The sequence below is a fragment of the Pteropus medius genome, unplaced genomic scaffold (assembly GCF_902729225.1).
Source record: "Pteropus medius unplaced genomic scaffold, Ma_sr-lr_union100, whole genome shotgun sequence".
Taxonomy (NCBI): Eukaryota; Metazoa; Chordata; class Mammalia; order Chiroptera; family Pteropodidae; genus Pteropus; species Pteropus medius.
In genome coordinates this window covers 57,487,300-57,513,507 of record NW_024344378.1, presented here as the reverse complement: position 1 = coordinate 57,513,507, position 26,208 = coordinate 57,487,300, and the positions used below count along the sequence as shown (strand labels likewise).

At 34.8% G+C, this 26,208-nt stretch overlaps 1 protein-coding gene across 1 annotated transcript in view; it reads right to left on the bottom strand.

The window, feature by feature from the left end:
• BMPR1A (bone morphogenetic protein receptor type 1A) overlaps nt 1-26,208 on the bottom strand; it is a 143,573-nt gene that overhangs the window by 19,692 nt on the left and 97,673 nt on the right. The window contains exons 3-7 of the mRNA XM_039872299.1: nt 19,823-20,043; nt 14,079-14,241; nt 12,223-12,325; nt 6,534-6,630; nt 6,272-6,371 (exon numbers count right to left, since the gene is read on the bottom strand). Of these exons, the coding sequence (XP_039728233.1) occupies nt 6,272-6,371; nt 6,534-6,630; nt 12,223-12,325; nt 14,079-14,241; nt 19,823-19,889 (530 nt within the window). The 5' untranslated portion in view covers nt 19,890-20,043. The remainder of the gene's footprint in view (nt 1-6,271; nt 6,372-6,533; nt 6,631-12,222; nt 12,326-14,078; nt 14,242-19,822; nt 20,044-26,208) is intronic.

Below are 26,208 nucleotides of genomic sequence, written 5' to 3'. Positions count from 1 at the left end.
ACTCACTCTGGAGGCAAGCCAGGCTTAATGCTGTGAGGACACTCAAGTAGTGCTATAGGGAAGTGCACATGAGAGGAACTAAGGTCTCCTACATACTTGTAAGCCTTAGAGGTGAGCTACTTGGAAAGTGATCTGCAGCTCCAGTTGATCCTTCAGGTAAGATCCTGAGCCAATCAGTCAAGTCACTCCTGAATTCCTGACCCACAGAAACAATGAGAGATAGTAACTGCTGTTTTAAGTCACTAAATTTGAGAGTGATTTCTTCATACATTATTAGATAACCATATAGTCTCTGACTTCCTAAAAATAGATTTTTAAGCAATTTTCTTGGTTTTACTGCCACTCTCAACTTCACTTCCAGGGATAAGTGGTATTGCCAATTCCTGAGCTTCTCAGAGAATTCTATAGTATAAATTGGTTGCTTTTTGGCTCTCAATTTCTAAACTAGTCAGTTAAGTTACTTACTACTAATCCATATGCTTCACAGGTTCCTAGGTTGTTTGCTGTTATCTCCTGCGTTCCTTCTCCTAGTTAGACAAAGCGGTTAAAAACTATTGCTAATTTAGTGAGAAGAGCAAAAGTAAGTATGCTCAATCTGCCTCTTTATCTAAAAGACATTACCAAACATTTAAATCTTTGCCAGTGTAACAGGTGAAAAACAATATCTCAGTATAATTTTAATTTATATTTTTCATATTATAAGCATTGGTGAGTTATCTTTTAATTTTTCTTTTAAGAGTCATACGAATTTCTTTTTGGATAAATCATGTGTTCATTTTTGTGGCTTATTTTCCCAATGACTTGCTAGATTTTCCTTTCTAATTTATAGAAGCTCTTTATATTTGAGAAATCAGTTCTTTGTAATATGAGCTACTAATGTTTTTCACTAGTAGTCTGTCTTCTGACTCTTTTTGGTAGTTTCAGCCACATAGTAAAGTTTTATTTTTGTGTAGTTGATACCATCGATCTTTTCACTTTTAATTCTAAATAAGGGTTTTTTTGCTTCTAATTTTTTTTTAAATAGGGTCATAGGGGGATTTTTTAAAACAATTTTTTAATTTTTCAACTACAGTTGACATACAATATTATATTAGTTTCAGGTGTACAACACGGTGATTAGACATTTATATAACTTATGAAGTAATGACCCTGATAAATCTAGTACCCATATGACCCGTAGTTATTACAATATTATTGACTATATTCCCTATGCTATACTTGACATACCCATGACTATCCTGTAACTACCAATTTGTATTTCTTAATCCCTTCCCCTTTTTCTCACTCCCTAACCCCGCTCCCACCTGGCAACCATCAAAATGTTCTCTATGAGTTTGTTTCTGTTTTGTTTGTTCGTTTATTTTTATACTTTAGATTCCACAAATAAGTGAAATCATATGGCATTTGTCTTTCTTTGTCTGACTTACACTCAGCACAGTGCCCTCTAGGGTCTAACCAGGTGGATGCAAATGACAAGATTTCATTCTTTTTTATGGCTGAGTCCATTGCATATATGTACCACCTCTTCTTTATCCATGGATGGATACCCAGGAAGCCTCCATATCTTGGCTACTGTAAATAATGCTGCAATGAACATATGGATATACATGTCCCTTTGAAGTAGTGTTTTGGGTTTCCTCAGATAAATACCCAGAAGTGAAATTACTGCGTCCTTATTTGTCTCATTATAGCCTTTTTAAAAAATCTATTTTATCTGGTATAAGTACAGCCGCCTCAGTTTTTTTTTGTTTCTTTCTATTTTCAAGAAATATCTTTTTCCATCCCTTTATTTTCAGTCTGTGTCTTGTGATCTGAAGTGAGTCTCTTGTAGGCATATGGTAAGGGTCTTGTTTTCTTATCCATTCAGCCACTTGATGTCTTTTGATTGGAGTATTTAATCTATTTACGTTTAAAGTAATTGTTGATAGATATGTAGTTATTACCATTTTATTATTCATAACTTTGGTCTTTTTTTCTTCTTAAAAAAGTCTTTTTAACATTTCTTGTAATATTGGCTTGGTGTTGATGAATTCCCTTAGCTTTTTCCTATTTGGAAACCAATTTATCTTACTTTCAACTTTTTTTTTTTAATTAAGTTTATTAGGGTAACACTGGTTAATACGATTATATAATTTTCAGGTGTACATTATCATTTGACATCTGTATATTCTATTGTGTGTTTACCACCTGCAGTCCAGTTTCCTTCAGCTACCATATATTTGATCCCCTTTACCCACTTCACCCTCCCCCTACCCCCTATATTTGACCCCATTTTACCCTTTCGCTTCACTCTCCCTCCTCCTCCTGCACCCCACTAGTAACCACTACTCTATAGTCCATGAGTCTCTGTTTGGTTGTCTTATTCATTTGTTGCTTTTAGTTTTATATCCCACATATAACTGATATCATGTGATTTTCAACTTTTTCTGTCTGGCTTATTTCGCTTAGCATGATTATTTCAAGCTCCATCCATGTTGTTGCAAATGGCAGTATTTTATCTCTTCTTATGGCTGAGTAATATTCCATTGTATATATGTTTCACAGCTTCTTTAGCCAATCATCTATTGTAGGACACTTTGGTTGCTTCTTTGTTCCAGCCACTATGAATAGTGCTGCTATGAACATCGGTGTGCAAATATCTTTTCGGATATGGGTTCGCAAGTCTTTGGGGTAAATACCCAGTAGAGGGATTGCTGGATCATATGGTAGGTCAATTCTTAGTTTTTTGAGGAACCTCCATACCACTTTCCATAGTGGCTGTACCAATTAGCAGTCCCATTAGCAGTGTATGAGGGCTCCTATTTCTCCACATCCTCTCCCGCATTTTTTATTACTTGTCCTATTGATTATAGCTTTTCTAACAGGTGTGAGATGGTATCTCATTGTAGCATCTTTTCATATATTTGTTTGCCATTTGTATGTCCTTTAGGGAGAAGTGTTTGTTCAGGTCCTCTGCCCATTATTTGACTGGATCATTTTTTTGTTGTTATTTTGAATTGTGTGAGTTTTTTGTATATTTTGGATATTAGGCCCTTATTGGAGGTGTTGCTTGCAAATATATTTTCGCATTCGATGGCTGTCTCTTTACCTTGTTGACTGTTTCTTTTGCTCGGCAGAAGCTTTTTAGTTTGATGTAGTCCCATTCATTAATTTTAACTTTTACTTCCCTTGTCTTAGAGGTCAAATTCATAAGATCCTCTTTAAGTCCAAGGTCCATGAGTTTCATTCCTATGTTTTCTTCTATGTATTTTACTGTTTCAGGTCTTATATTTAGGTCCCTAATCCATTTTGAGTTAATTTTGGTGTTGGTGATAGACAACAGTCTAGTTTCAATCTTCTGCAGGTAGCTTTCCAGTTTTCCCAGCACCATTTATCGAAGAGGCTTTCCTTTCTCTGCTATATGTTTTTGGCTCTTTTGTCGAAAATTACTTGCCCATATAAATATGGGTTTACTTCTGGACTCTCGATTCTGTTCCACTGGTCCATGTGTCTGTTTTGCTGCCAATACCATGCTGTTTTGATTACTGTTGCTTTGTAGTCTAATTTGAAGTCAGGCAGAGTGATGCCTCCAGCCTCATTCTTTTTTCTCAGGATGGCTTTGGCAATTCAGTTACCTTCAATTTTACTTGACGGCCTTGCTGGGTAGATCTTGGTTGTAGGTCCTTACTTTTCATCATTTTGATTATTTCATGCCAGTCCCTCTGGCCATCATAGTTTCTGTTTAGAAATCAGCTGACAGTCTTATGTGAGCTCCCTTGTAGGTAACAAACTGCTTTTGCCTTTCCCTTGCTGCTTTTAAGAGTTTCTCTTTGTCTCTGCTTTATCTAATCTACTGTTGATTCTCTCTAATGTATACTTTATTTGTTATTGTAGTGTCCATTTCTGACTCATTCTTTTTTGTTTCCTATTTTTATGTTTTCTATCTCTTTGCTGAAGTTTTGAGATCAATAAGCATCCTTATAACCAGTGTTTTGAACTCTGCATCTGGTAGATTGCTTGTCTCCATTTTGTTTAGTTCTTTTTCTGGAGCCTAGCTCTGCTCTTTTATTGGGGTCATGTTTCTTTGTCTCCCCATTTTGGCTGCCTCCTTGTTTTTGTTTCTATGTATTAGGTAGAACACTTTGTCTCCTGTTTTTAGTAGAGTGGCCTTATGTAGGTGTCCTGTAGGGCCCAGTGGTGCAATCTCCCTAGTCACCTGAGCTGGGTACTACAGGTGTTTCCTTCATGTGGGTGGTATATGCTCTTCTGTTGTAATTGAGCTTTGCTTGCTGTTTGCACATCAATGAGAATGACTGACTCTGGGGCTGATTGGATGTGAAGACTGGCTGTGACTACAGTGGAGGAGCTGATATACATAAGCGGATCCTACAGAGCAGGATTTGCTTTAGCGGGGCTCTGGAGCCTGCCCAATCTGCCCTTTGAGTGTATTGTTTGTGGAGGTATTTGGGTGGTGCTCTCGTGTGGCCTAAAGCTAGTTACTGGATGTGTTGGTTCTGAGGTCTCTTGGGAGGGGCTCTGTTGCTGGCCAAGGTCAGCCACTGCCTGTGCCCTGTCCCGGGGCACTAAGTGTGAACTACAAAGTGATCTGCAGATTGTTGCTACTAGAGCTGAGCTTAGTGGTGCCTAGGAGAGGCTACGCTGTGAACTGAGGCCAGCTGCCGCTAGTACTGGGCTTGGGGGCTGCTTACCAAGAGGTATGGGACATGTCATAGCCAGATGCTGCTTATCTGGGGTTTGTGAACCTTTGAGAAATTTTAGGAGAGTCTGCAGCATAAGCTAAGACAGGCCATCTGTATGAAAAAGTCACTGGAAGTGGCTTGGGTGGGCTTGCAAATTGGTAGGCCAAGGTCTCAGGGAATCACCAGAGTAGGGCAATTGGTATTAGCCAGGTTGATGGAGACTCAGATAAGGCATCTGCCTGCGCATTCACTGGGTTGGCGGGGGGTGGAGGGGTTGGGGACTGAACAAATGGCTTCTGTTAGCACTTCTGTCTGGGAGAAAGCTGTCCCTCCAGCCCTTGCTCTGAAGCCAGACAATTCAGTTCATGCCCATAGGTCTCTGGCACCTTTCAGGCTGCTGCCCCAGCGCTGAAACTCAGAGCAAGTGAGCCCATCAGTGAATAAGGCCATGCATGGGCCCTTTAAGAGAAATACCTGACACCCCATCGGCCCTCCATCTCGCTCAGCCACAATCTCCTCTGGTTTTCACAGCCAGAAGTTGTGAAGACTTCTCTTTTGGCACTGAAACCCTGGGCTGGGGAAGCTGGTATGAGGCTGGGACTCCTCGCTTCTCATAGGGGACCTCTGCAGCAGAGATATCTCTGCCGATTTTTAACTGCCACACGCGGGTGTGGGGCCAGCTGGTTCAGTGTCTCCGCCCCTCCTACCAGTCTGGAAATGGATTCTTCAGTATGTCTTTAGTTGTAGGACTTTAGATCACCTAGATTTCAAGTGATTCTCAATGATGGTTGTTCTGTAGTTTAGTTGTAATTCTGAAGTAGTTATGAGAGGAGGCAAGCACAGCATTCACCTACTCCGCCATCCTGACTAGGAGCTTCGAAGTTGTGTGTCAGACACATGAAGGTCTTCTATACTCAGACTATTTTTAAAATTTCTCCATAGGTTGTTGGTTAAAATTTATTTTAGTGTAGGGAACTGATTCAACTTCATTTTTTTCCTATATAGCTCCCTATTCCCAAATCTACTTATTGAATAATCCATCTTTTCCTCAGTGATCTGAAATGTTACCTTTATCATGTATTTCTTTATATACTTGTGTCTATTTATGGGTTTAGTAACCTGTTCCTGATCTCTGTCTATTCATATGCTAGTAAGATAATGTTTTATTTTTTGAAATTCACTCCCTCATTACTCTTCTCTTTTGGTAACTTCTTATGAAATCATGACTAAATGGAAATGATTCTTAAGACCCAAATAACTAAAAATTGATAATACAGTTGGTTTCTTGGAATTGGTTTTAAATATTCAGATGTAAGAAAATTCAATATTTCGTAAATAAGAAAATCATAAGTACTCATGAATATAACAAGAAGTATAAAGTTGTGTCCAATGAAATGACTGGTAATAAGATCCTCTTTTCTCTTAAGGAAACTATAATCTAGTTAATTAAAGGAGGCATAACCAGTAAATGCAAGTTAATGGTTTCTGAATTACATTTAGCAGTCAATGATTTCTGTCCATTGGCTTTAAGAACAACTATTTATTCCTAATATTCAACAAAATGTTTTACATCAAAATAATTATTGTCTTACTTGTAACAAAAGCAGCTGGAGAAGATGATCATAGCAATTATGCAGATAGCCATTGAAATGAGCACAACCAGCCATCGAATGCTACCATCGAAAAATGGACCTGACAATGAAAGTAAACAATGAAGTAAACGTATTATCTTTTACATATTATTAAAAAGAAAAAATAATCTGTAGTGTTAAATTCTAAAAAGCTTGCTTATTGTTAAAACCAAAGAAAACATTTTATTGAGAATCATAATCACACTTTTCTCTGCTAACCTACCTATAACAACAGGGGGCAGCGTAGGCTGTAAATACTGGTTACATAAATTGGTCCGACAGCATTCTATTGTCCGGCGTAGCTGGGCTTTTGGTGAATCCTAGAGGAAGAGAAATGATAAAATTAGAAATGGTTTGATACACTAAATTGCTGATGAAAAATTTTTTAATATTCAAAAAATATAATTTCGAATTCAGTGAGTAAAAAGAATCTGCAAATTTTATGTGTAAAAAAAATTTAAAAATAGGATTTGTGCTGAAATGGTTTATAGTTGTTAAGAATATAAAATGGTTTTTCTTAAGGAAAACCTATATATGTAGATGGTATGTTAGAACACTAGAGCATAACCAATTATAAACAAAAGTTGATAAGCACTGTCCACCAAACTTTGATATTACTATTCATTAGTATTTAGTTAAAAAGTATTTAAAGTCATGAGACCTTTTCTTAAAAAACATGGGTAATATATTTCATTACAACGATAAATTAGTAGGGTAAATATGATCTAGAGTAGTGCTGAGACTTAGATGGATGAAATAAGATCAGACTAAAAAGTGCAGGATGTCTTAGGCCAAATAAGACAGGTTAGGAAAGGTCATGGAGTAAAGAGAAGATACTATAGATTTTGCATATAACAACTCTGTTGAAACTAATAAACTATGTGGAAGCAAACTGAAGCATACACAAGTGAGGAAAAGGGCAAAATATAAAAACGATATTCCTGAAAGTTTTTTAGAGGCCACCAACCAGATATGAGATGTGTTCCTAACAGGTCAGAAACAAGCACAGAGAAAAGACTGTAGTCATGGGAACAAATATCAACAATTACATGTGAAGTTTTATTTGACTAACAGTATAGTACTTAGTAAGCTCTTAACTTAAATGCTCATATTTCAGTACCTCCTGGGAGAATTGCCATTCTGGACCAAAATAGCAACACAAAGAAATTGCTTATTATAAAAGTAGCAAGAGTATAGGCAGAAAATGACTGGGTTATTCTTAAATATCAGATGGTGAGAAAGGAAATACCTCAGTATCATCAGGTATTACTTTAAAAATATGAACGAAAGTATAGGACTTCAGATTCTATCAGAGAAGATGGGTCAAGAACACTGGAAACCTCCAAAAGGACAAGTTTTACATTTTAACTAAATTTTTTACTTTTTAAAAACTGATCATAAAGAGAAAGAAAAATTTTAGGAGTTATGCCAGTGACTGAAATAATCCCAGATCTAGAAAAAAACCTTACACAAAAGATGGAATAGAGTATTACAATTAAAGATGAATAAAAGAAATGCCAAGCATCCAAGAATAGTTCCAGGAAGGCTAAAGTTCAAAATGAGCTTAGCTTTGCAGAAAAGAAAATGCAAAGAAAAACCAAGAGCGGGTTTCTCTGGCAGTGCTTGAAGACAGGCTACCAAGCAATTGATGTATTACTGACAAAACAGCAGGTAATGAAGAACAAAGAAAATGTACATTTCTTCAACTCCTGTTTTGTTTTGGTCTTCCCTATCAAGAATGATAATAAGAATGAAGAAGGCAGACCGAACAACAGTAAGTGGGAACTGATACCCTGGATGTATGAAGAGATCCTACAATGTTTCTATATCTGTATGAGTTCCTATCTTCTAAGCTAGGTGAATTATATCCCATGAAGATGAGAGTACTTGTGAGATGGCTGAAAGACAAGTATAATTTTAAAGATTTTAAAATAAGGTGTGTTGGCAACTAGATAGCTAAATGTTATATTCCTTTTCTTTAAAAAGTAAATGAAGTAGACTTTGCCAATAACAGATTGGAGGTAGCATAGTATTATGGAAAAAGTGAGGGCCCTGGAATAAAATAGCTTAAATCCTAGCTTTGCCACTTATTAACTGTGTGACTCTAAGCAATGAACTTACTTCTCTCTGGGCTTTAGTGTTCTCTACTATAAAATGGAAGATAAAAATTATCTGTCTTACAGGGTAACTAGGAGGAAATGGGGTACAATATACCAAGTACCTAGCATATTAAATACAAACAGTAAGTATTTAATAAATTAATTCTTCCTTTAGTGAACTTGACATGGATCATAGTCAAGATTCTAGAAAAAGCAGAAAATGCTTATAGCCCCCTAGAAGACTCGATGTGGTTTCACTATGAATAACCAACAGCAGACCCACCTCACATCTTTCTTTTATGCAGGTTAAGTGAGTAGGCTAAAGTCAGGTGTGTCTAGATTATAAAGTTGATGACACAACTTTTCCCATTCCTGTATTCCCCACTGCCCTCTTCCAAACAAGTCCATTTGTATCTCTAGATTTATGTGGGTAATAAAAATCCTCATGAGAAAACTCATTTGGCATTCGTGAAATAGGAGATTTATTGAGCTTGGGTGGGAAGAGGTGAGAGAATGGCACATGAAAAAGGAATTGAAACCAAATTATAAAGAATGGCAGAGTAGTTTCTGAGAAATAATTCATTCTACAGGAAGAAACAGAATAAGCTAGATTTAACAACAGAGACTGTGGGGGTTAGGAGGGAATCAAGGTCTGGGCAAAGCATGGTGATTATCATTTGAATCTGTTCTGATCCAAACCTGACAGTATGTAAAAGCACTAGGAGAAAAAAGTTTAGGGTGAAATTAAAAAAGTTGTTCTCTCCTCAGGTTAGGTGCTAAGGAAATGGGTAGTGATATTATAAGATACAAAGAAAGTTAGATAAGTTAAAATTTCTTGCTTGTGTAACCCCTAAAAGAGTTCTGAAAAACAATGTATCCCCACACACATTTTTAGGCTGCCACCTAACATTTTATTATAAATAGCTGCAAAGAATATGTTAATAATTTCTGGCTTACAGTACATGACATTTTAACATAAATTGTCATTCTTAAATCTATACAGTAGAATCTAAATAACATAGCAATTTGACACCCATTATCATTATTTAAAAAAAAAAATGTTTAACAATTAGAAATTTTAATGTTCCCTTTTTTAACTCCTATTTCCTTTCCACATGTCCCACAATAACTATGTCCTAATGTACTGACATGATTCTCCATATCAAAAATATATACAAATATAAATTAATGTATTTTACTTTTTGTGACAACACGACTTTAAGTTTTAAAAAATTATTCTCGTTTGATTTATCATCACAATTACTATGAGTATAAAATTGATCAAAACAATGTTATTAAAATACTAACAGTAAAAGAAAATTTTGTTGGAAAGGTATGAGATGGATGAAAATTTTTTTTAAAAAGTAGTTCATAAATTCATGGATAAATATTACTTATTGCTAGAATGAGAAAGTTCAGCATTAATTTTATTCCTGTTTTCCTATTTTGCTTTTTTGGGGGTCGGTACTAGCATACTTTGTTCACATAAAAGATAATAATGGAGGAGTTTGTTATACTGTTGTGTTGTAATTCTTTAAAGACCTTCCAATCATATGCTAAACTCACATAATGATCTATTATCAAAAATTTTCAAAGATCTAACAATTTGGTTGAAAGCAAAAAGTTGAAAACCACCTGACATGCAAACATATTTGACGTTCTCACATTTCCCACAGCATTAGATTTCTAATTACAACGCTGTTTGGAAACTTGAGGTTTTACATCCCAGATGCTTGATCTATAAACTGTGAAAAGGGTGACTGTGAAAAGAGAGGAGGGAAAAGAGAAATTGCTGTGAGGCTCTGTTCTTAGGGAGATAAATATTAACCAATGGGTCCAATGGAAGTGTAGGATCTGTAAACCTAAAGTGATTCCCTTAAAACCACCCACAAGTCTATGTGATCTTTGTGTAACATAGTCTGTGTTTACCCAGGAATATGTGTAATCCAGCTTAAAGACTGTTCAGTTACATAAAAAAATAGAGTAAAAGCTAAAAAGCTAATGTATATTAAGCTCTTACTATGTGCCAATTGTACTAAACTGTTTACATATATGCTATCTCATTTGATCCTTACAGCAACATCATTATAGATGAGAAAACAAGAGTAAAGCTCCTTGCCCAAAGTTTTACAACTAGTAAGAGGCAGCATATAGATTTGAACACAGATCATCAAGTTTAACAACTAACTTATATTGGTGAATTCAGTTTGGGATACGCTTAGTTCATGGAGCCTACAAGATACTGGTTCCTACTGCTGAGCTCAGTGCTCTAACAACAGTTCTTTCTTTGATATTTTTTAAGTATCGAAGAAATGTATAGTATGTGTGGTTAATAAACATGCAAATGGCATAAAACTTGGAAGAAACAACCAAATTAGCATCCCCCCAAATTCTGACAAATTACAGCAAAGGACTGATTCTAATATGATGAATTTAATATAGACAAGTATGTGACAACTATATAATAAAACTCGTTCTATTCCCATCAATTTATTTGTGTCAAGAAACCAACAGCATCAGTAAAGAATGAAGAGATGTGGCTAAGCAGTAGCATGAATGAAAGACATGGGGATTTCAGCTAAGAGAAAGCTCCGTGCTTCAAGAATATAGAGTGACAGTCAAGGATCTAACAAGAGTTGGCTGTTTTAGAAAAAGAGAAAAGAGTTACTCATTCTCTCCCTTTTTTTCCTGGTCAGACCACTCAATTCTGCATATTACAATGAGAAACTGGAGAGTTAGTAACTCTAAAGCTGATCATATAGGGAGCAGCTGAAGTCATTGTGAACTATTATTTTCATTGGGCAAAGACTAGAGGGTATGGGGAGGAAAGCAGGACAAAAAAAACTTCCTTCACATAGTAAAGGGCTATCATATTATAGAGGGATTAGATTTGTTCTCTATGGACCAAAAAGGCAGGAAGGAAGATAGACTCTGCAGTCATGGGGAGCTTTCTAAAGATCAAGTCAGGTCACTTTATAGATAAATATGTGGTCGTGGAAGGTAATGAGCTCCTGTAACACACAGAAAATAAATGGGATGCAGAGAGAGAAGAGGGAGGAGGAGGAGAGAGAGAGAGAAGAGAGAGAGAGTGTGTGTGTGTGTGTGTGTGTGTGTGTGTGTGTCTATTATGTGTGAGAGTGAGGGGGGTGGATTCCAAACATCAGCTGAGAAGTTGATGCATGTAACCTTTTAGGTTTCTATCAAACCTGAGAATTTCTTAATAATTCAAATAATTTTCTAAAATTGCCAAAGTTTAAATTTGTATGTGTAAACAGTTCTACCTTAAGCTGCTTTTCAGAAACATTGGCAGGATCCCCTGGGGCAAAATTACTACTCAGAATTTTGAAGAGATTAAGTTTATAACCCAGAGTACTATGGGGATGTTCATAAACCATTACTAATCCTCTGATTACTCTGCTGCTGCTGTTAAAATAGCTCCACTGAGATCTCCTTACAAGGACTTACCATTTCTAAGTTGTCTCAGAGTGATACAAAGATTATTGCCCAACACTTTAAAGTCTTTTCAGTCAATTTTATAATCTACAAATAAGTCACAAGTGTGACAGTACAATTTTTTGCAGCTATAATAATTTAGAATCAGAATGACTTAAAACTTTTTTTAAAAGTAAAATAATCTGGAACTTCAATTACCACAATCATAATACTTGAAGTAAGAGCTAAGCTTCTCCCAATATAGTAGCTTACAAGAACATACAACAATGTGCAGACCAGGCACACTTCTCCTAGGGAAAATCAATGCTTTTCATGTAGCCCCTCCCTTCTTTATTCCATAGGCCCCAAATTAGATCTTACCTTACACTGAAAATCTGATCCTTCATATTTCATACACCCTGAAGCTAATGTGGTTTCTCCCTGGTCATCTTCTTCTATGATGGCAAAGCAATGCCCATTAGTTCTAAAAGAAAAAAAGAAACAAACAAAAAACTAAAAAACTAAAAAAAAAAAAAGAACAAAAAACATAACTTCATATCAGAAATTACTAAATTGAAGTTTAAATTTGACCAGGTACTGATCACCTTTAGTACCTTATTTTTTAAATTAGAATTGTATTCACGTGTAATTTATTGGCAAACAGCATGGGTTTTAAAGCAAATGAAAGCTGTCACATCTGAACTAAAACCTAAAGGTCTAATAAGAGCCCTTTTGTAAGGTGGAAAAGGATTTCTGTTAAATAAGTTCTCTAAATATGAATTATTATGTAACTTCTCTTTGCTAATCACAGTCATATGACTACAGAAAGCTGATTTGTTTAAAAATATACTTAAAAATAACTTTGTCTTTTTTTTACCCATAAGATTTTCAGTATTCACATACTGTTCATAATAATAACAAAAACAAACTTTTCTGTGAAACATACAAAAACAGACTCAATGACAAAGTATACTTGGGAAGAACAGACTAAGATCCTGAGAGGCATTTTTTACTGAACATAAAAAAGAACTTTTGAACAGCTGAATTTTTAAGAAATTTACACAAATGTATTTGCATCTAATGAAATTTTGTCATTTTAATATTAGTATGTTGGAGTTTCCCCCTAATATATTCATTTAGACTTTAATGGGTAGAAAAAAACTTCCAAAAGCTTTTTGTGTGCTCCCACTTATTGTTCACATCTTTAAGTATATTGCTTCTACTTAAAAGAATCTAAGAATTAGTCATTTTCTTTTTCTTTTTAGCATTATTTATTTTCTGTAAGGAGAAAATATTAAGTGTGGGGCAAATTTCTGTTAATATTGATGATTCAGTTATACTCTGGATTACTCAGTCACTAACAAATACCCGGCAGGCACTACAGACAAGAATTTTGGCAAGAAATTGCTTGGTGACATAGTGGGGGAGTACTCCTCTATGACAGATCACCTAGTCTGTCACAATAAAGTCAACCACCATCAGAAGACAAACAACAAATATAAGAGGTAAGAAACTATCATATACTTTCAAGATTTTACATGTAAACATTTATGCTTTATATTGGTCACATTCAAAGAACATACAATTATCAGGACAATACAGAACAAGACATTGATTATTACCCTTATAAAATGGAGAGAACTAATTGACAGATGAGATTAGGTTCTTCAGAGAATTTTTTGGCTAGTAAACTAATTCTTCAAATATGGAATAGAATTACATGATCATATATAAATGTAAACATAAAATTAAGTAGCTAACAATGAAGTAGGAAAATTAAAATGGTTATATAAATCAGATTTGGATTGTGAAGTTTGTAAGACGATAACATAAAATTAAATAAATATAATATTCTTACATATCTGTAAAATATATCAGACAATTTAGAATTACAAGTTTTTAGTGGAATTTTCATATTTTTGGTAATGTTTTCTTTAATGACTATTAATAACTTTATGATAAAAAGATCATTAAATAAACTCAAAATGTTACACAAATACCCGATTCCTTTTATCTCATTTAAAAAGCTATATCGCAATGTTACTCTAGAAAGAAACCATGTATTACAATAGTAACACATGTTCCTATATACAGTACAAAAAGCTTTTCGGCTCTTTGGAAAGACATGATATATATAAAGTTAAAAAAAAAACTTAGACAATGTAAACAATTCTTAAAATGCCACTAAATGCAACCCTATTCTCCCAACTTAAAGAAAGGCTGCATAATATACTTACATGCATGTGTTATTAATAGCATCATCCGGGCAGTGTCCTGAGCAATAGCACTTTAAAAAAGGCAAGGTATCCTCTGGTGCTAAGGTTACTCCATTTTCTGACTTTTTCTGGTCGGAGTCTGATTTCATCCCAGTACCATGGAGCATACTGTCTAGATTCTGCCCTATAATCATAAATAAAATTTGTAAATAAACCATTTCTGAAAAGTTAATTCTTTGACTTCAATATTCAATGAGGAAAAGTTTCTAAGCTTTCCTATCTCAATAATTGCAGCTAACGTGTTTCCTTAATTAAAATTTCATTCACACAGGTAACAGACATTTATTAATAACCTATTATGCACAGAATTACTATCTCAGGTACTGATGAGATATATAGAGATGACTATGTCACAACTTTTGCACTAGTGAAAGATAAAAAAGAAGCACAAGGAAGAATACGGTCATAATTTTTAAGAAAGGTACATGGAAGGAATTGCAGGGAAGGCCGAGATTGCCTGTAATCATTAAAAAACATACAAATTATGTTTCTTTTCTTAAACTCTTTGGTTCAAAACTTGTGACTAGCTTAAAAAAATAAGTCTTTTACTTGTGCCTCTATGCAAAAGTGGAGTTACTAAGCATCTTGCTTTGGACTTTAATTGCTTAAGTAAAGGAATTGTGAGAGCATGGGGACTAATCATTTTATCTGGTGCCTTTTATCTTAAGGTCACTGGTTCAAATCCAGACTATGCTGCCAGAAAATGAAAGTTATTCTTGCATCGGAGTCTAGTAGCCTCAAATGACAGATAATGTCATATCTGGTACAGCCTGAAAGCAGAACAAAACTAAATGTTTTAGTATTCCTTCCTCCCCTTGAATAATCTGAAATCAACTAGGCTATTCCTTATAAGGTTGATCTCAAGGGAATAAAATATAGAGACAAACAAGCATAAAAGATTAAGAGAATTGGGTATGTATTTAATTATAAATGTTAAATAAATGGCTCAAGGCTTAATAATGTGGACTTGACTTTAAATTTAGCCATACTGGTGAGATGAACTATTGAAAGAGAAGAAAAAGCACGTATCTACAAGTGATAACAGGAAAAGAATGTACTGCTAAATAAGTTTTAGTGATTCCATATCTTGAATTTTAATAATCTTCACTTAATCCTATAAATACTACAAAACTTAAAGACCTCATTTATGTTAAGATGTAAAAAAAAAAAAAGTGAGGAGGTGCAGGAAGAGTTATCCACTGAGCTGGAAATGAAGAAACCTGGATTCTAGTCTGCTATGGTTTAGCTAGCTGGAAACTGATCTCGTCCTTAAGAAACTTGGAATGAGGTGAAGGGGAAAGGGGTGACAAGCACATAAGTAAACACAATTTGAAAACTGATATAATACAAAGGTGTAATGTAAACAAAGGAAGGAGCTAATAACACAAATTCATCCTAGGGTATCAATAGCAATGAAATCTGAGCCACATCTTAAAGCTGTAAGATTTCAAAAAGCAGAGGCATGGATACAAAGAAAAATATCTAGCAACAGCTTCTCTGCACTCTCTCCCTAGCACCCATTCCCATGGTTAACAAATCTTTTTGCTGATGGTTCCTCAATTTATCCCTCCAGCCTCAACATGCTTCATTATCTCAAAATTAACTTGTCCAAAATGGAACTCTTTTATCCTCAAAGCTGGTTCTCCCCTAGTCTTTTGGCTCAACCTCCAAAATATACCTCATTTTTTTCCCATTTTTCTGCAACTCCACTGCTATTACCTGGACCCATTATATCAAGCAACTTCTAAGGTAAGAATCTCCACACTGATCTCTCCACTTCTGTTTTTGGCCCCTCCAGTCCATTTCCCATGTAGCAGCCAGTTATCTTATAAACATAAATTGGATCCCATCATTCTGCTACTTAAAACCAATTAATGGCATATGCACTCAGAATAAAATCCACCATCCTCCACCATGCCTACTGAGGCCCAGCAGGATTTGGACCCTGTGTACCTCTCCAACATCAACTCACAACACCTCCCATTCATCTTGCTCAGGCAAACTGGCCTTCTGTCAGTTCCTGAGACATGTCGATCTCTTTCTACCAGCAAGTGTTATTATTTACAAAGTATAAAATTAAGAGGCCTGGGGTGGGCTGGGGCTATAGATTATGTTTCAAAACAAACACATGCAAAAAATATTTCATAGCTTACATGCTTAGAAAAACATCCAAATACATATAGCTGAAAGACAGAAGTAACTGTATACAGGAACATTTATACCAGGCTCCTTTTGTCATTCATATAGCAAATTTGGCATCAATGATTTTATTAGATTTTCATTTCTCACTAAACAATTTTTCCTACTTTCCCAGAAATCTTATTGGCTTCCTTTGTATAAGAAGAGGAACTCTCCCTCCCTATTCTTTAAGATGAAACATCTAGAATATGAATCAGAAAGCAAAAGACAGGAGAGTTGTAGAGACCAGTGAGATATCAATGCATTGCATGTATGAGGTAATCGACAGTAGTTTTCCTTAATCTATGTGCTATGGAACAGTGACTACTAAAGGTTTTTTCAAAGTCTTCCCTCCTCTGAGTGGGAGTTTATATAGTACTTATCCTATTTTTTCTTCATCATTGAATACTAGGTGTGCTAGGCATCAATAATTTCTCTTTTAGTCACACATTGCTGGACCATGAAGAGTCACATCTGGACCTGATGGAGAAATCTATATACTTTCCAGAAGTCCTGGATTAGTAGCTGAGTATATTAAGTGGATGAAATTCTGGGTTACAAATCCCCTTGAGGAGAAACTGAACATTTCATATCAACATAAGCACTTTTCATTTGTGCATGGGGGAAAGGGCATTTATGATGTTAGAAAGACAAATGTGGTGCCCTACCACAGATACTGTTAGTTGTTCTACTCCCCTTTACCTGCTGGCAATACACACACACACACACACACACACACACACACACATACACACACACACACATTTTTTTTTGTTTAAGTGTTTGCCCCTCTTTCATGTGATTCAAGGAAGCACAGCCCTACCCTCAGTAGAGATAATCGTATGTCTAATCTAACAATTTTAGTTCCTTTCCCTTTGCCACTGTTTACATGAGAGCAAATAATAAATTCTGTCCAATACCATGAGAAGGAAGTCTGTTGGGGGAAAAGTGGGGCCGTGCCTGGGGAAAGATTTTTTTACCAAGTGAAAAGAGACATCCATCCCTCTTCTTCCACTGAATGCCATCAACTCGAAGTTGCTCCATCTGCATGAGATGTCTGGCCCCTCAGCAGCCATATTGTGGCCATGAACTGAGTTAACGTATGGATAAACTGCTATATGGAGAACAGCACAGTTGAAATAAAGAACCTGATGAGCCAATGACTCAGTTGACTGGACTATTCTTGTGTTCGGAGTTTTTGACATGTGATCTTACATTTTCCTTACTGTTTATGCCATTTTATTTTGGGTTTTTGTTACTTATAGCTGAAAATATCTTAACTAATAAGAGATAGAATCTATTCCAGACCCTTTTAGTTGCCCCATGAATATCTATCCCTGCACATGCCACTCCCCCTCCCCAATACCCTGTCTTCCTAGTTAACAGAACTCTGATTTTGTCTGGGGGGAAATATGTACCCAGCCCTAGGCAATGGATTTAGATATTAACCTAAGCTGATTGTGACAATCCTGTTTCCCAGTTTTCCAGTAGCCCTAGCAACTGTCTCAGTTTAGCTAATAAAACAAGATAAAGTCAGAGGATTAGTTTTTGGGAACACTTTTGCTTTCCTGATATATGGTCCAGTGGAGGCAAGTGCTGATCGTTTCCCCATTTTTCCTTACTCCAATGCAGATAGCAGCAGCCATTTTGTAACCATGAGGGAAAAGCCAAAAGTATCACAAAGGTGTCAACCTTGACACCATTCAACTACTGAATGAACACCAGAAAACACCTACCATCTTTGTAAAAAACCAAATCTCTATTTGTTTAAGTTGTTGGGTAATTTTTACTTAAAGCTAAATCCATTTCTAAAATTTGTGACCAAGTCAAAAACAAGGACTAAATATCTATCAGATAGTAATATCAGATGATTCATTCCTCTGTTCCAACTGAACTTTATCTCAGTGTAAAAGCACTTTAATCTATATTATAACATTTGATGCTCAAAATACTCCTGCTTATGTTTAGGGTAAGTTTTGTTATTTCTATTTTCTAATAAGGGAACCAAGGTACAGAGAAATTTACTTTCCCAAGGCACAATTCAAGAAAAAGTTGAAGATAAAGTCAAAATCATTTCCATTAACACCATTCAAAATCATGTCCATTAACACCAATCCTTCTTAGTAATCTCTAAGAAATAACATTTTTCCCACATTGGTTTTAGTTCTTTTCTTTAAGAGCGAACATTTTTTTCTTACCATGTGAACCAACTACAAACTAATCTTTTTTGAAAGAAAATATAACAAATTTTGCTCTTTACCTGATAAATATAATTCTAAGATTTTTTTTTCACTTACACTTGATAACTAATTACCAATTTACATCATTTAAAAAAGTTTATTATAGAACAACTTGAATCAGGTTGGAAAATGAGACTCATATCATATTGCCTGTGTGTGAGCTATATAGATTTTAAAAAAATTAACAGGCTAGATTACTTGGGAGCGAAGTAGCAAATATAAATGTTACTATTAATTTAACTCATCTTCAAAACTACTACAGCTTTGATTGATGCTAATCAGCAAGGCATATAACAACAGATGCTAAAGTAAAGGTGTTTTATTAAATATTGTGGTGTTTAAAAAGTGGCTTTTTGCAAGAGGGCTCTATTTTAGCATGGTAATAAGGCTATTTATACCTAACCAAATACAAAGAAGCTACAGAATTCATTATGTTCACACACTAAAGTGAAATTGTTCAAAAGATTTATGCTGTTAATCATATTTCTTCTTGTTTGTAGATATTAATCCATATCACTGTGAACAAAACATTATGAAAGAGCAATCTATAAAGTCATAAATTTAAGATAATGAAGATGTCCAATAAGTTCTATCTAAAATCCATTTGCAAAATAGTACTTTCTCTTCAGTTTAAAATACTGTTCTGATTAAACTGTACAGGAAAAAACTCATGTGCAAATACAGTCTATCTGATCCTAAAAGTAATCACAATAACTTCCTGTTTGGGAGGTCTAAGCTGTGAACACACAATAGTAAAGTTACAATGTTGGTTATAAGTAAAACTTTGAGTACTTTATGAAGAAATTTTAGTATGCGGCATACACAAGTGCAATTTATATTTCTAAAGTCTTTTAACAACAATGAAATGATTTTAAAATGATTTATATTCCTATTGTATTTTAAAGAAGATATGAATTTTAAAACTAAGTTTTGAATACCTATTACCCTGTGCCTTAGGCAGTAGGTCAGGTATTTTATTTTATCTCATTTTATCCTCATAAGACCTGATGCTGTGAATCATAATACCTAACAATGCTTATGTTACAGATAAGAGAATAGGTTCAGAGAGGCTGAAGTATTTTACAATACTTGAAAAGGCCCCTATCACAATTAAGTTAAAAAATTATTTAACATATGTGTTCTTTGTCTCTTTACTTAAAAGTTATGCTGCGAACTGGGCCTAACTGTTCAAAAAGGGACAAAAAGCAATTGTTACAATGAGTACTTTTTTATATACAGAAATAAATTATTTAAAAGATAAGATTGCTTAAATGAACACCGGTTTACCTTGAACACGAGAAATGATGAACAGATAGGCTCCCAATAATCTGATATAAATATACAGCTGAGTCATTGTTCGATTCTAATGTTTCCTGTACACTGTCACCTTAAATAACTGGTCTTGTTATATCATTAATTTAAAAATGACTTTTATTCAATGAGATTTTCTTGTAAAAGGTCTCAATCACTTGACAATGACTTCAACTTCCACTTGTCTCTCCTGGTTCCTGAAAAATAAAAATATGAAGAAGGTAATATGACTGAATTCTGAAGAGTTTTCAAAACCAATCCCAGATAGAACTTTAAACAATGAAATATATTTTTAAAGATTAAAGCTATCTTTGTTTAAAAAGAAAGGCATTGTAATGCAGAAGCTTAAATAATTTAGTAATAGGTTATCACCTCTCCTGACTTTAGATTAACCATATGTAGTAAAACAATTTAAGTACACTAAATAATCTCAATAGTCTCTTCTGGCTGCTCTAAAGTAATTATTTTGTTACTACCAAAAAAAATTTCTAAATATATTAAGAATAAAACAGGAAAAGTTGAATTTAAAATACTATTCATTAATAATCTTTCAAATCTTAGCAGATATGATAAAAATATCTTAAATCTTTCTAATAATTTATTCTATAGATAGAAGAGAAAACCTATCTAGAAAATCACACATTTTAAATGTGCCATGTTCTTCATCATTAAAGCAAAACTAATAGGAATATATCTTAAAATTATTTTCCTAAAATACTGCAAAGATGACTTTATTAGGATAAAATTGAGCTTTTAATATGGATGATGTGAAACATAACCTTTAAAAATAAAGTTTAGCAATTATAAAATAGTTAAATAGATAACAGAAAAAAAAGGCTAGTTTGTATAAAGGTGAATATAATTGTTTTCCCCCATTCTGTTGGTTCAGGCAAATTGATTTTATTGACTTCAGCCTGAATTATTCCTAAATGAAAAAGATTTTATTTATTTATGATGCAATTACCCCGACATAATATCTATCATAAGTAACCTGAGCTTTCTATTTTATCTACCTAAGAATTTTCTACTTTAATTAGCACTCCAAAGTTATTTAACAGTATTTAGAAAATAAGGCTTATAAGTAAGATGTCATTTATATTGTACATTTTATATATGGCTTAGTTCTAAAATCTCTGCAATTTCTCCCTTCTCTACTATAAAATTAATGTGCTTCTCATCTATATAATGCTGAGAGAGTAAGATGTAAAGTCTAAAATATTACAGAATGACATCTGTAATGTGACAACAGTATTTCTTGGGAAAACTTATTATACAATATGGTTCTAGAGATACTTGTTCCAGGTTTCAAACTCAAAAGAAGTTTCCAATATTTTTCCAACCCTGATCTCTGTCTCTATTTCTATTTGGCTATTAAATATCTCTAAGAGGATTATACTCCACCTGTCTAAATCATCTCTAGCTTTTCTTCTTACTTCTCTAGACTAGACCTGCTTTCTCCTCCTCCACTTGCTACCACAGTGAAACGTGGTGCTGTCTAGTTACCCATACCAAAAACCCTGGCATCATTTCTGCCTCCTTTACTAGCTCCAGCTCTCACCTCCTCAAAGCTTTCCTCTATTTATTCATTCACTCACTCATTCACCAACAGCAGTTTTTGAGTACATGTTATATATAAGTAAGTGTAAGGTACTAGGAAAAACAAATAGGAGCATGACAGTTTCTGCTTCAAGGAGCTCATAGTTTTGAACAGGAAACTGATTGCTATGATTGGTTCTATCTTTCAGTGTCAGTTTCTTCACCAATTTATTTAAAACTAATATGCTGTCTTGTCTCATTGGAGGTAAAACCAAGGTATCATGCAGGGTGGTCGAAAGACTCTCAGCACCTGCCACACTCACAATCTCTTTCAAGCGGAAGGGATTATGTGTGATTCCTTCCACAGAAACATCTGTGACTCTGCTACCCTGGGCACAGTTCAATTCCTGGATCTGCCTTAAATAGGTAACCTAATCTTTCTGGGTAAGTTTCCCTATCTGTGAAACTAGAATTATATTACTAACTCATAATTCTTTTGAGAACTAAATGAGATAATAACACATATTCACCTCTATGCACCAGCACCATTATAAATGCTTGAATATATTAATATTAATTTATCAAATCATCACTACTTTATAAGAGAGATACAACTATTTTAATTTTACAGATGAGGAAATCGAGGCAAGCAAAGTTTAAGAAAGATCACACAGCTGGGAAGTGTAGAACTATAATTCTCATCAAGGACATATGCTTCCACAGTCCAGATCTTAACTGCTACCCTATACTCCCCTTCTGAATATTTTATGTATATTATATAATGTAAACTATACATTATGAAATATTTTGGAGAGCCTGCTACAGAGTAGGTGCCCAATATATGTTTCCTCATCTCATACATGTTTATTACACACTTGCCAACCAGGCACAGGAAGTTAACAGGTGCTTATCCATGAAGATCCCATCTTCAAGAAATTTTTATAGACTAAAAAATCCTACAATAACTTATATGGAGAACAGCTACCAGCCAATGAAAGGCTAAAGGTAAAATGGTTTCAAATGCCTCATTGTAATCTAACAATGGAAATCCCTAATCTTTTAAAGAAAAATGTTGAGTTTCAGCTGATTACAAACTCACTATGCTATGACAATTGCTAAGACATGAAGGCAATCTTATCAAGTATTGATTGAAGCACACTGCTATAATCAAAGAGGGTAAGTAACCATCTTCATTCCACCTAGTCAGGCCCCTTAAACACTTTAGAGAAGAATGACAGGAATGCAAAGGCTAGAAAATTGACTACACTTGAGACAATTAAAAGAACTGGGGGTCTTTGCTCACAGAGTAGCAAAAGAAAAAATGTGTGAATGTACCTTTGTCAAGGACACAACAGGCATGATGGAAACAAACTAATTAAAAGACCAGATTCCTTCCAACTCTGAAGTCCTTCATGAACGGTGTTCTTGCTATTGAATATTTACTAAATATTTATTAAGTGCCTATTTTACCTCAATCATATGCATGATTCTATATTACACACCAAGAAAACAGTGATGAGAGCAAAAAGACCCAGCTTTCATGGAGTTCACAGTCATTAAACAAGACAATTGAGATGTTCAGATATCAAACCAGACAATACAAATGATACTCATAACTTGTGGAATATGCAAAGAAAGAAAAGTACTATGTCCTGGAGGGACATGGGCTAGTGATCTAATTTAAACTAGATGGAGAGGTCAAGGGAGCAATGATGAAAAGTGGCATTTAAGTTGAGATCTGAAGAATAAAAGAATTAGCCAGATAAAGAAGGGGGGAAGCAGTTTAGGAATAAGGCACAGTCTGTGCAAAGATCCTGAGGCACAGAAGAGCAAAGTAAGTACAATGTTTCTGAAATGTTGAGAATAAGAGGTAGTGTGGTGGGAGGGAAGGTTGAAGAGACAAAAGGCAAGGACCAAGTCAAGCAAGATCATATGAAGGAGTTGCAATTTAAATGGGATGGGAAGGCAATTATCTGGTTTCTATGTAATAGGCTGGAGAGAACAAAAGCAGAAGCAAGTAGACCAGTAAGAAGGATATTGCAGCAATCTAGGAGAAGGATAATGGCAGTTAAGATTAGGGTGGTAGTGGTACATGGATGAATTCAAGATATAGTTCACAAATAGACTCAATAGGACTTGGTAATGGGTTAGATGAGGGGAAGTAAGGAGTCAAAGAAGAGTCCTACATTTCTGGCATGAGCGATTACTCAAGTGGGGGCAAGTGGATTTTTAAAGAATGAGGAGAAGAGATCAAGTGTTCAATTTTAGACATTTGAGATTACTCGAAGGGAATTTCTAATGAGTATTTGGTTCTGAAGCTTAAAGGAAATATCTAGGATTGAAGATATAAATGTGTTGACAGCATAGATATATTTAAAGCTATGGCTCTGTATGAGACGGCCTTCTAAGAATGAAAAGAGGGCTCCCAAACACCAATGTTCATTTAAAAGTTGGATTAATGAAAACATTAATACCTCATATATTTATGGTCCAGGATCCGTTATGAACAATATTAATGTAGTTTATATTTCAGGTGTGGTATCACTGTTCACAAAAGATATTTTCCTCACAGTTAAAAAAATCTACTAAAGATCATTGCCTGATCTAAAATATGTTCACAAGTGCTCTCAATACTACATTCAAAAAGTAGAGCCTAATTCTTTCCCTTGAATTCCCACTTCTAACAAATAAGATGGAAACAATAGAGTGTGACTTACATGCTGTAAGGGCACTAAAGCAGCCTTACAGAGAGGCCCATGTGGCAAGGAATCCAGGCCTCCTGCCAGCAGCCATGTGAGTTAGCCACCTTGGACATGGATCTGTCAGCCCCAAGGAAGCTTTCAGGGTGACTAGCTTCACAGACATCTTAACCACAATTCACTATCATCCTAAACTAGGACCATCCAGCTAAGCCCCTGGTAGATTCCTGACCCTCAGAAAATGTATAGGATAATAAATGTTGGTTGTTTTAAGCTGCTAAATCTGTTGGGCTCCAATAGATAGCATTCATTGCTATAATACAGTCATTATGAGAAATTTGCTGAAATAATAACTCTGAGTTACTGCACAATCAAAGACAGAAGTCTGGAAAACACAGTTAAGAAAACTAAAAGGACTAACTGGATAATATATATAACTGACATCTTTCTTTCAAAAGAGTAACCAAAAGTGTGCTCTTTGTTTTTAAATTATATCAACAAGTAAGGCTCACACTTCTTTTGGGGGGAAAACTGCCCCTAGTTCTACACTATATACTGTAACTTTGCCCTTTTAAACTATGGATTCCATAAAGATGATATTAGTTTTGAATTCTAGGTAAAGGCACTTTTCATATAATATTAAAATAAGAGAGTGAATTCTGATGTCAGCCTATTGATTTTGCGGGGGTTAGGAGCTGAGTGTCCTCAGAATGTGCCACCCTGGCATGCAGATTACTTAGAGTTAAAAACAGTTAATGCCCAACAAACTCAAGAAGTTTTCTTTTGTTGTTGTTTTTATCTCCCTAAAGACGTTCATATAGAAAAACATGCTTCAGGAAGGGAATCTTAGGATATTCACCTTACCACATAAAACTTAAATGTGGCAGAGAGGATCCGAGCAAAAATCTGTTCACTGGATTCTCCTTTTGTGTCTCACTGTTTCTGGGTGGCCCTGCAAAAATTTGTTTACCAAATGTTTACTCTTTCCCATCTCTCTGTGAATTACCTACCTCCCCTTCCTTAGTCTAAAATGACATATATATATCTGATTTTGCCTCACTGCCTTCAGAATTTTCATGTCTACCTGAATTCCCCTATGCACGAATTAAAATTTGACTTTCTCCTGTTAATAAGCTGTATGTCTTCTGAATTATTGACCAATCAGAAGAACTAAATAGGTAAGGGGAATGCTTCCCGGTCCTGACAGTTTCAAATATCAGCTCTGGTATATTTCTTTGCTATGTAATTTTGGGGAAATTTACTCAAGTTATCTGGGTCTCAGTTTCCTTAGCCATAAAATGGGTATAATGTTACTAACCCAACTGAGTTAGTATTTTGCACCTTGATATTAAATATTCAATAAATAATAGATCAGTTTTATTACTGATTGTTAATAATATAAATGCTGATGACTTTCCATGTATTTGTTCCATAATAGTAACTGTTTCTATAATTATGATATAGCAAAATAGTAACCATTCTTGAAACTATTTCATAATTCTAACATCTGAAAATAAAATATTTTTTAATCCTAGAATAATTTATCAGAATTTTTATGTTAAAATTAAAATTATCTAATCTTGCAATGTTAAGAACATAAGGAAATACAGACATTTGAAATACTGCATAATCAAAATTTTAAAATGATGCTGACATTTAAAAGTTATTATTAAATAGTTCAAATAGGCATCTAAATAAAGTTCCTTCACAATAAACACAGATTGGTGTAGTTTCCTCTTCAGGAAAATAATATTAAGGCAAAGTTACTCAATAAAGTATAAATAATTTCTTTTTAAACAAAAAAAAAATACAGCTTTGTAAACAGTAAGAAGACTGAACCAATACCTCAATCAGAATTTAAAAAAAAAAAAAAAAAAAAAAAAAGGCTGAAGTCAGCTGAAAAAACAGAATAAAGTCATTCTTTCCTCTTCCTGTTAAGCCCCCCCACCCTTAATTTTTTATTTTCTATTAGTGAAGTTCGGGAATTTTCAACAAGCTGGCCTGCCGCCAATTCCATCAAGCAATAAGGAGAAGACCCCCAACCCCCTCCACCCTGCTCCAAAGGTCCTTTCCCCTAGGCAGCTCCAGGCGCCGGGTCTGACGAGCTTTCTGAGAAAGCCTAGACTC